General features: G+C 39.8%; 1 protein-coding gene across 5 annotated transcripts in view; it reads right to left on the reverse strand.

The window, feature by feature from the left end:
* Positions 1-12175, reverse strand: part of LOC129247832 (protein turtle) — a 217497-nt gene that overhangs the window by 40678 nt on the left and 164644 nt on the right. For 3 of the 5 annotated variants that reach the window (XM_054887162.1, XM_054887160.1, XM_054887164.1), the window contains one exon: positions 9272-9355. The exons of the other annotated variants lie outside the window; for them this stretch is intronic. In XM_054887162.1, coding sequence (XP_054743137.1) covers positions 9272-9355 — 84 coding nt within the window. The remainder of the gene's footprint in view (positions 1-9271; positions 9356-12175) is intronic. 5 annotated transcript variants of the gene reach the window in all.

Consider the following 12175-nt stretch of genomic DNA (forward strand, 5'->3'; position numbering starts at 1 on the left):
TTAAAAAAGAAATGAAAAATAAGTAACTCGAGTTTTCATAAATTTTCATTTTCATTTGTAAAAAAAATTGTAAAATAATTAGTTCGAGTTTTCACAAATTTTCATTTTCATTTGTGCAAAAAAATTAAAAATTATTAACTCGAGTTTTCATTAATTTTCATTTTAATTTGTGAAAAAAAAAATAATAAAAATAATTAACTAAAATTTTCATAAATTTCCATTTTCATTTGTAAAAAAAAATTAGTGCGAGTTTTCACAAATTTTCATTTTCATTTGTAAAAAAAAAATTTCAAAATAATTAGTTCGAGTTTTCATAAATTTTCATTCTAATTTGCAAAAAAAAAAATTAAAAATAATTAACTCGAGTTTTCATAAATTTTTCTTAAATCAAAGCAATTCTTTAACGCTGAAAGCTTATACTTTGTGAAGTCACAACTCAATGGGCTATAAAACTGCATACCCTAAATGTTTCTGAATATTCTGGTTATTTATTCATCGAAAGTGTTTTCTCTATAGATTTGACTTTTGATATTTTTATTAAACATTTTTATAAACATAATTAAAGTGTGACATTTATGCCCGCCCCAATCAGGCAACCAGGTTGACACTGTTTGTACCGAGTTTTTTAAGGCCTTTGATCGGGTTCCCATATAATCATAAATAGTAAAAAAATTAGCCTGCATTTGCTTCCACTCAGCCTGCTTAAGTTGGATATCATCTTTCTTGCAGAATCGCCATTGTTTGGTCGTCGTCGACAACGTTAGGTCTCTTCCTTGAATTGAACGAATCCAGAGAGCCTTCTTACATTTCTCTTTGCGTAATTTTTGCTTTTCGTATCCCATCCCTATCTTCATCTTTCATTTTCGACTTAATCCATGGGGCTGTTGGCTCTGCGTAGGCTGGAGTGCTTCTAAGTAGGTCTTTCAAAGTCCCTTTATGCTCATAATGCTCCTATTTCTAGTACCTTAATTGAATTTAATAAAATCTCTAAATTTGTTGAGATAGATTTTTCATTTTCAAAAGATCACCATGAATGCAAAACACGTTGAAAAACGAGTGATATGGGCGAAGGAACACTTGGACCGCTATTGGAGCAACGTAATTTTTTCTAATGAACCCTCCTTCTGGGTATTTCCGAGCATCAAGCACGCCTGGGCAACATCCACCAATAGGATGCTTTAACGGACTGTTAAACACCTCGTCAAGGTCCGTGCTTAGGCGTGCTTCTCAAACAAAGGTTTCGGTATTTTGTTCTTATTTACCGAGAATTTAAATGCCGAAAAAATGAATAAAATATATCAAAAGACTTTGTTACCATCTGCTAAGCAATGGTACATCAAGAAAAATGAAAGCTGGATTCTTCAAGAGGACAACGATCCGAAACATCGGAGTCGAGCGTGTAGCGAGTGGAAGGCGCAAAACGGAGTTGTCACTTTAGATTAAGTTTAAGTACTAATAAACAATGCATCAAGTTTTTTTATATTTATTTCTATTGTTATCCCTCATAAAAACAGTTTTTCTTTTAGTGCATTTTTGGCGCTACTGGCGCTACCCCTTAAATTGCAAAAAGTTTGAAGCTTTTTTTATATGGTTTTTGTTGCAGTACAATCCAAATTATTATAGGAAGAATACAAAAAAAATTTCCAACATGTCGTGCTGCCGTTATTGTTAACTGTAATGTACGTTTGGTCCGATCCCATTCCCCCATACGTTGCACCTCAGCCAGCCATCAAAAATCTAACCATCATCACGAAAATGTCCGCCTGCCTTGTAACGCTGCTATTTACTATCAACAAACGTTAATGATTTGCAATGCGGAAATATATTAAACTACCGGAAATTTAAGCACTTTCGAGGCTAGATTTCCAGCACTTTGCACTCTCGCATATAAAAGCGGTAGGTATGTGTGCAATTTTAACGAATAGGAGCTGCCAAAAATGTCGCCGTGTCTATGGCTTTGCTGCCTTTTCTGACCCGCTCAGCACCTCGGCCAGTTCCTTTGTATTCGCCGTGCACAATTTTGGCTGCTAAGACGAGTGTAAATATGTTGTACACAAAAGTAAATACCAATTGTTATATGTAATAATGGGTGTGTGAAATGTAAGCAAGCGGAGCACAGCAAATAACAGCAGCCATAAGAGTATAAATAAAACGGCAAAGCACAAAAATAAGTATGCAATGTAACGAGGACACACGTTTGGCGGAAATGTTACAGCAGCAAAAAAGTTATTTATGATTGCAGTGGAGAACATAAAAGGCGTAAAAAAGGCAAAAGAAAGCAGCAGAATCCTAAGGAAAGAATAAAACGGTCAGAAGTATTAAAGTAGGTGGGAGGAGTTGTCAGCAAAAGGTGCGGTGAGACGTGGCAAAGTGGCGTAGCAAACAAAAACAGAAAAAAAACTTACTCCCTTCAACACACACACACATCACACAATATCATACAACTGCACTCATAAATTTTTGAGGTCATTGCAGCGCACCGCTTTGCTGCCTGCTGCAGCATTAAATGTCAGCGCAAAGCGGCAAAACAGGACATAAACACGAATGCTGCCTTTGTTTGCTGTCACATTTATTTTGTGCTATTATCGTTGTTGCTGTTGCTGTTTTTGCTAAAATCTTTATTTTTTCTCCGCATCTTCTTTAAGTTAATGCGGTGAACTTCTCACACACCCGCTCCTCTCGGCATCCAACTCTCGCGCGCGCCTACAAACTGGCAATAAACGGAAATTCAAATTTAATTGCTTGCCACAACAGCAAAGGCGACGTGCTAGAGTTGTTCGTCAAGTGGGCAGGCAGCCAGCGGAGCCAAGTCGCTGTGACCTTTCGCATTTTATTTGCGGCTTTACAGTTTACTTGCACTAATACGCCCAGGTGCAAGTGTTTGGCTATGAGCAAATGCACGTATGACCATGCAGGGAAGGGTTTGTGAGCATGTGCGAGTGTGTGTGTGTGGCCTTTGCCTTGGGCATAAATTTATGATAAGCATGCACGCATACACCTATGCATATTTTTAGAGACATGCGAACAGACAAGCCGCATCGAGCGCTCAAGGCCGTACTACACCGCAGCGCGTAAGCGGAATTTTTTTTTAAATGTCGATAACATAAATTAGAACTGAAGGGTTGTGCGCATATCATTTTTTTTACTCTCATTTAGCTTATGCTATTTATATAAATGCATATGTTTGTGAATATTTTACAGGGCTGTGTAGGGCTGGCGTTTATTACATTGCCTGAAAATTTAGTGAATCTGCATCCAACTGGGTTTTCTTGTTTTTAAGGGGGACAATAATTATTTTCAGGAATTCAATGGCTTTGACGTAATTGACTGTAAATATTAAAGAACTGTAGAAATTTAGTGTTTATAATAATTGAAATCTTTTGCTTAAGACTTTATTAGAGATAATAGTCCGGGAGCCAGGGGTCATTTCGACCTCATCATTTCATGCCGACTGATTTTAATACTGAAGGCCATTCAATTGATGACGAAACCAACCTTCAGCTGGCCCAGTAGCAGTGGGTACGTGCGTGGGATGCTGCGAAACGTGTCGAAAAAAAATTTTTTGTATTGTTGACATTTAGTAGAATAAAAAAAAATAATCAGCTAAACAGGCGAACTTGTAAAATAAATTAAAAAGTAAAACTACTTTAAGCCATATGAAAATATAATAATGATAGTCAGCTGCGCTTATAGCGGTGGGAAGACCGTCAGCCGAAGCAAGAATGTATCATTGCTTTCAGCTGACGTATTTCCCCCCCTCTACGGCGCAGCTGACTATTTTTTTATTCTACTAAATGTCAACAATACATGAAAAAAGTGTCAGCCGGTGTAAAATGAGTTGGTAGAAATTTATTTTCGACACGTTTCGTACCCTTCCACAATCACACCCACCGCGGATGCGCCAGCTGACGTTCATTTTCGTTATTCATGAAAGCTAAATCACAAGTATAGTCAAGAATTTAACGGTGTAAAAACGCAGTCTAAAATCGACTATAAGACATCACTCTTCGTTTAATTTCACCCACTGCAGGGCTTTAAATTCTCTTGCAAATAGTGACATATACAATTTAGGCTTCAAAATGCGAGGTATGACTATTAAATAAAGCGATCGGCGCTTTCATAAAAGAAGTAGGCACGCGCCAAACGCCATTTACCGCCTAATCGCTTTTTATTCAGCTGAAGACTACTCATCTGAGAGATGTACTTTTTATTTCTGTAAATAAATCACACGACATAAAAAATATCGCGCCGAGTGAACTTGCAGGGCTTCGTAATGATATATGGATCATTATAAATCAGAGAAGGCCAATAGTCAACTAAGGGTTCGTTACGATAAAAAAATTTCCTGCTGTGTGAGGAAATTACTTGTCGCTCTAGGACTAATCTAATACTCCAGCTTTTCAAGTTTTTGATGGTTAGGCAGGCGAAATGGTTGAGGTAACAGTCTGGCACTCCCCAAGTAGCACTAAAGCGCCATTTTTATACAACTATGAGACCTCCAATAGGCAGATATCTACAGCCAGCCAGAGCTGTGGAGATATTAAAGGAGATTGATGGGATTTAGGTTGGCACACAGCCCCAGGCTGTCGAACAAAAGACCTTTATCATTTAGCTGGAAAACCTATACATATACAGAGAAAGTGCTCAACGGTCTCCTTGTTTGAGAGATCCCTACAGCTTTTGCAATGTGCTCAAAGTGGTCACTGACGACTTAATTTTCCATAGTAAAGCCATCACTTTGTTGAGACTAAGAATTAGTGGGCGAATCAGCTTAAACATTAGACCAGTCAAACCGTTTGCTAAAGGCATATGATTTTAATCCTATGGATTACTTTCCGAGCGTAGGTCAAGCAAAGGTGAGTGAGTGAAGTGATAAGCCAACATTTGGCGCGTTAAAGGCTAAAAAGGCAGCTAGGCAAATAAGGTATGGAAGTGGATGATATTACAATTTTTTTATTAATAAATTTAAAATTATTTCGTTCAATAGAAAATCCAAATATTTTAATAACAAAGATCTGGCTTCAGCGTGATAGTCAAGCAGCAGCCATTAAGGCACGCGCCCAAACGCGCATCAACTCAAAATGTGTTCAATAATGCAGAAGGTCGCTCTCGTTGCCCCTACAACACAACAACATACTTCGTTGCCTACGCAGCCTTTTCGGGTGTGGAGGGAAATTAAAGAGCGCATGAGTTTGGAAGAATATACTCTGCTGATCTTGACCTTTAGCAAGCCGAAGAGGGCATACAGGCATTCATCCAAACGAATTGTACACCGCAATTGCCTTGAGCGAAATCGCGGAGACCAGTAGAAGGTAGTCTCTGACTTCCAACTGCAGGATCTCCAAAGCGATCTGGCCGAAACTGAATCTTAAAAGCGTCAAGTGTCTGCTTGGGTTTAACAGATCAACTAACAGCGTCCTCATAGGGGTTATAACTGGCATTATTGGCACTCTAGCCAGTAGAATGAGTGAATCTCACGATGTCTGCGGCAGGAACTTTGAATATGAAGAAGAAAGTGAATCGGTACAAAACCTCTTCTGTGAATGCCCTGCACTTCAAATAAGCCGTGTGAAATATCTTGCCGATTATTTCTTTGAAGACCTGGAAAATTTGCAAAATGTTTCACCGGAGTGAAAAGATCTAATTGATTTAAGCAACTTAGTTAGGAGATGGGCATGAAATGCGTGTATCACAATAGGCCTCAGGGCCACCGAGTGCCTTGTCTGAGATACGCAAGCTGGCTAACCTAACCTATCTTTGGGATTTGTCAAGTACAGAGATGCGCAATTTCATACGACAGAAAAATGCATTAAAATGACAGAAATTTATAATGAAAATGGTCGCTCTCAAAGAAAATACATAGCAAAATTCGTTTTTGTTTTGTAGAAATAATCGTCCATATGAGTCGACAACTCAAAGGTTGGCAAAACAATTTCGAAGAACTGGTTGTGTCGAAAAAAAAGACTGTCAAACCAAAAATTGGACGCTCTGTTGCAAATATTGCTGTTGTAGCGCAAAGTGTTGCAGAACAACCTCCAAAATGGATGTCTCGACGTTCTCAACAATGAGACATTCATGAATTGGCCGCTTGGCGAATTTTACCTCATCCGTAGGTAACCTCATGGTAGATATTTGTTTTCCATGTTCACTGCTCTCGGGAGCTTAGACTTGTCAGCATTGGTATCGTTAATCTATTTGATTTCTGGCAGGGTAGGTGATTAGCCTGCCGCTGAACATTTAAATGATGTAATTATTCGCATATAATTGTTAAGAGTCATATTTTGAATAAAAACAGTAAAACCTGAAAGCATCGAATTTTTTACATATTTTATTTTAAAGCAACATCTAGACACGTTTTTTGAAAGACCCTTTATTTATATTCCATAACTAAATGTATTTGTGTTTGTATCTATTCGTTACACTGTCCTGCAAAAAATTCTGTGACAAATTTTATAATGCATACGGCGAGTTCAAATTCGCCGAAGAAGTTCCGTTATTTTTACTTTTGTTCGCATGCATTGTCTACTTATAAATTATACTCAGTTTCGTGGCAAATTTCGCTTGTTAACAATGGAGTGGGGAGCTAAGGAAAACCGCATTGGAGTGATTGCATTACAAAAGTGTGGAAAAAGTGGAAGATTTACGAGTTGCTGAAAAAGAATTATTGGAGTATTTCGATAATGTTTGTTAAACGCACGATGAATCATTTTTTCCAAACGTCTGAAGTGACAGACCGAAAAAGAAGTAGTCGTCCTCGGGTAGCTCGAAAGCCGTCCGAGAAAGAATTCGCAGAAGCCCACTTAGAAAGCAAAAAATCATGTCCAAGGAAACGCCCAGATCCATGTCAAGCCTAATTAGAGATGATCTCCACATGAAAACCCTCCGTCGCTGAACTGGTCATCTTTCGACAACGCGCTTGAAGAAAATTAGCTTCTTCGGTGGCACTCCGTCAACGGCTGTGAAAATATTCTTTTTAAGGATGAGAAAATGTTCACTGCTGAAGAAACTTTTAACAAGTAAAACTACAAAATCTATGCTAAAACTTCCAGAGACGCAAAAATGTTTTTCCAAGGGTTCAGCGTGGCCACCAACCAGCTTCCGTAGTGGGGGAGTGTCTTGTAAAGGCGTTACTTCTCTTCATTTCTGGGAAAAAGGGGTGAGACCATGGCAAAAGTATAGCAGAAGGCTGTCTTAGAAGGCGTGGTGAAGCAGTTGAGTAGTAGAGAGTACTCAATGCAGAGCCTTGGATCTGCCAGCAAAATGCCGCTCCAATCCATAAGGCAAAGCCCTCTCAGAAGTGGGTTCATAGCCACAGAAGCTTGGCCGCCTGGAAGTCCAGATCTGAAATCATTGCACTACAAGTTGGGGTCATAATTGGAGAGCATGGCGTGTCGAAGGCATCACAGAAATTTGAAGAGCCTCAAACATTCTTTGGTTCGAGCAACGTTGTCAGTTTACATGGAAACCGTCGGTGCTGCAATAGCTGGATGGTCTAATCGTTTAAAGGCTTCTGGCAAAGTAAATGGTAACCATTTCGAATGAAAATTAGAATTTTTTTTTAATATTTACGTAATTAAATAAAACTAATTTTATTAAAATTTGTTATCCCCACGAAACTAGTACGGCTATGCAATATAACGTTGCTCAACACCAGCAACGCCGTCAGAATTGCGAAGGACCTCTCCGAGCCGTTTGATACCAAACGAGGTTTCAGACAGGGTGACTCGTTGTCGTGTGACTTCTTTAACCTGATGTTGGAGAGCATCGTACGAGCCGCAGAACTTAATCGCTCATGCACAATATTTTATAAGAGCGGAGAATTGTTGGCGTATGCCGATCATATCGACATCATCGGTCTTAACAACCACGCTGCTAGTTCTGCCTTCTCCAAACTGGATAAAGAGGCAAAGCGAATGGGTCTGGTGGTGAACGAGGACAAAACGAAGTACCTTCTGTCTTCAAACAAACAGTCGTAGCACTCGCGTATCGGCACCCACGTCACTGTTGAGAGTTATGATTTCTAGGTTGCAAAAGACTTCGTTTATTTAGGAACCAGCATTAACACCTATAACAATGTCAGTCTTGAAATCCAACGTAGAATCTCTCTTGCCAACAAGTGCTACTTTGAACTAAGTAGGCAACTGAGCAGTAAAGTCCTCTCTCGACGAACTAAAATAACACTCTACAAGACTCTCATCATGCCCGTCCTAACGTATGGCGCAGAAGCGTGGACGATGACAACATCCGATGAAGCGACGCTTGGAGTGGTTGAGAGATAGATTCTGCGTAAGATTTTTGGACCTTTGCACGTTGGCAACGGTGAATATCGCAGACGATGGAACGATGAGCTGTATGAGCTTTACGACAACATAGACATAGCGGAGCGAATAAAGATCCAGCGGCTACGTTGGCTGGGTCATGTTGTCCGAATGGATACAAACGCTCCGGCTCTGAAAGTATTCGATGCGGTACCAGCTGGTGGTAGCAGAGGAAGAGGAAGGCCTAGTCTGCGTTGGAAAGATCAGGTGGAGAAGGACATGGCTTCACTTGATGTGTCCAATTGGCGCCGGATAGCACGAGAAAGAAATGACTGGCGCGCCAAAATCGCGTAAGCGCTTATCGCGCCAATTAAGAAGAAGAAGAATTTCATTAAAAAAAATATTATTGTATAATTGCATATCTAAAGGGGTTTCCAATAACAGGTGTTACAGGTGAATGGATTGATCTGGACAACGTTTACCGTTTACGAAACCATTGATATTTTACGGGAAAAGTTTCCGGACCGTGTTATCTCTCGAAGAAGTGATCACAATTGGCCACCGAGGTCTTGTGATTGAACACCTTGCGACTTTTTTCTTTGGAGCCACGTGAAAGAGAAGGCCTACGCCAAGAGCTCAGGGTCGATTCACTACCTCAAAGATGGATCTCGTGAGGCTATCGAGGACATAGGGCAGCCACTTTGCAATTTGGTTATGGAAAATTTCATGAAAAGGATATTGTCCTGTAACCGTGGTCGTGGTGGTCATTTGCTTGATGTTATTTTCCACTATTAAGGGCATACCTTAATCTTTAAAATGAAATAAACATCCGATAATTTATTGTATATAAAAAAATAAAATTTTTCTTTGAATATCAAAACTTAACTTGTAACAGAACTTATGGCAGCACAAGTATATGAAAGAGGTATATTAAATGAACTAAGTATGTACAAGTATGTATGTATGTATGCATGTATGTATGTATGTATGTAAAAGCAAAAATGTGTAAATACCTTTCAATTTTAATTTTGGCGGTGAGTAAACGATCGAACCATTCGAATCGGTATGAAAATAAATGTCAAAATACGCTAAAAGGTCTGCAATGAAACAGAGAAAACAAAAACGAAAGAAAAACAAAAACAACAAAAATAAAAGCGCATTTTAATGAAAATGAATTGTAGGTAAAATACCATAAAAAAATATTGTGCATGTATCGAGCAGAAAAACAGTAGTAAAAATACATATTTTTTTAGGTGAGTGCAGTGAAGTGATGAAAAAGTGAAGGAAAATTCATGAATAATTAAAAGCTATTCTACTACTTACGAAGTAACGAGCTTTTAAATAAAATTAAACTGTTGTGTTAGTTATAAATTTATTACCATCAAATGGAAAATAAAGTGTTGCTTTAAAAGAAATTCGCATGAAAGTACAAAATTTTTAGGTTTGTTGAAAAAATGACAGCTGGGTGGACCAATAAATATGACGTCGCTTAAAATTATACACTTTTCTTTGTTTGCCTGCACGCCTGCTGGATTGGCTTTAAACTGCGTTTCTTACATTTTTTTGAATTGTTTTTAAATTCATATTTCAGTCCGTGCATTTCCATGCGACATTTCCTTTTCACCATAAACTTGGCTGCTTGTCGACATGTGTAAATATGTATGGTATAACGGTAGATTAATGACACCTTTAAGCTTTATATGTGGGAGCATGCATACAGCTGCAAATATGTATATGTATATGCACACACACACACACACACAAGCAGCTGTACAATAATTAACTGCATTCAGTAGAATTCAATGCGCCGAATACACAACACGCGCGTTCATGGCCGCGTACGGCACAAACACAATAAAAGCAAAAACAAGCAACGCGGTCAACCTGACGCAAAATGGACATACACACACACACAGACAAATATTTATAGTGCTCGCACTCTTACGCATACATATAGATATGCACATCACGCATACATGCGCGTTTATCGACGCTTTCGTTGCTTATTTGAGCTTCACATTATTGGCATGCGTGTGTGAGTGAGTACATGCGCGTGTGTGTGCGTTTTGTTTTTTTTGTGTTTTGGAAGTCCGCCAGTGTCCTTGCAACACCACTATATATGCATGGGCGAGTGTGTGTGTGTATTAATAAAGCCACGCGCTCATTGTTAGCCTTCATCCGTTGCCGCCGCATGCATTTTAACTGCGTTTAAAAGCGAAACGAGCGCAATAATGAAGGTTTTTCTTTAATATGTGCCGTGAGCGGGGTGCTGTTGTTGTTTCTTTTTTTTCTTTTTTGAACAATATGCAATATGTGTTGCAGAGCTCGTGTGTGGGTGGCGGCGCTATACAGTGCGTTAAATAACTATGGCACCGGGACTTGTTGAAAAATTTTGTCAATTTATTTCTTCTTTAGTCCCGATTTACATAGGGAAATATTTTGTGCGTGGGAGTGGGACGGACGGGGAAGAGAGAGGGGTTTTTGTTTCCCGTATTGGCGATATGCTTTGTGCTTATTAATTGTATTGTCCCACTTAAATAAGTTAATGTAAAAATGTTGCCGAAAACAATTTTGCCCGTGTGACCGCGCATGAAACATCAAAAGAGAGTATCCAATGCCTCCCTTCGAGATGTTTTTCTTTGCAAATCGGGACTTAGGTTAGATTGGTATAGTTGTCCAAGGTGTGACCACACTTGGACGAAGAAAAACGGTTTCATCCTTTGTGAGACCATTATGAAGGAGGTGATGTGAAAGAGAAAGATCGATGGGATGCAGGTAGAGGTGGTGCTGGGATGGTTAGGAGGGTAAGTTTAGAGTGTGTGGATTACGAACGATGACTGTGCTGCGTTTGCGTCAACTGCTTTGTGCTGCTGATGAAATTCATCAGCTTTTTAATGTCAAGGACAGCTATATCAGCAGGCGTAGCAGAGAAGTAAGATCCAAGATGCCTAGATCTTAGTCCCGCTAGAGCAAGGCAGCTAAGGAAAAGGCGCTGAGAAAATTCCACCTCATCCTCCGTACATCCATCGCAAAATGGACTTGCGGTAATTCCAAGTCTCGCAGCATGCATTCCTCGTGCATAGTGAGTGACCTGTGTGAGAACCCACGAGATTAGAGAGCTGATATTTTGTCAACCTCAGAAGCTCGCCTGAGCGCCTCCGGTCTACACGTAGCCAGAAGGATTTCGCAGCCTTACAAGTTCGTGTACTTGCCCAACGCTCGCTAAGTTGACGCGATGCCCATCTTTCCGGGAGCAGACTGCAGGTAGTCAGGGGGATCCCAATTCTCTCCCTTCGCGGGGAAATCACCTCACATGTCTCTTGTCTGTCCAGCTCATGCGCCTCACAGTTTCCCGCAATGTCGCTGTGACCAGGAACCCAGATGAGGGGAATGCCAAAGAATTCAGTCGCAGTCGAAAGTGAGATCAGGCATTCCCTGATCAGTTTCAAATGCACCGGCAGCCCATCAGCTGCCTCCTTGATTGCGGCTACCTCTGCCTGGAACACACTGCAGTGATCCGGTAACCTAAATTTGAATCTGATTGGTAGCCCCTCACAGAAAACTCCTCCGCCAACCTTTCCTTCCAACTTGAATCCATCCGTGAACAAGTTCACCAGGCCCTGTCCCCAAGTGTAGCCCCCCGTCCACTCTTCCCTTGATGGAATATGAGTGGAGAAGGTTCTGGTCGGACTAAGCGAGGGTATACACTGATCCGTTGACAGGAGGATGAAGTCGATAATAATTTAATAATTTTTTTTTATAAAAAATATATTTCTTCTCTCACAAGAACCATATAAAGACAAGTTTCAAACTTTGTGCAATTTAAAAAATAAAATAAAAATTCAACAACTTTTCATCAAAATCCAAACTTTTTAAGCAGAATCTTTGGACAAATTTCGAGTACACACAGTTATGGC

This window comes from Anastrepha obliqua, chromosome 5 (assembly GCF_027943255.1).
Source record: "Anastrepha obliqua isolate idAnaObli1 chromosome 5, idAnaObli1_1.0, whole genome shotgun sequence".
NCBI classification, from domain to species: domain Eukaryota; kingdom Metazoa; phylum Arthropoda; class Insecta; order Diptera; family Tephritidae; genus Anastrepha; species Anastrepha obliqua.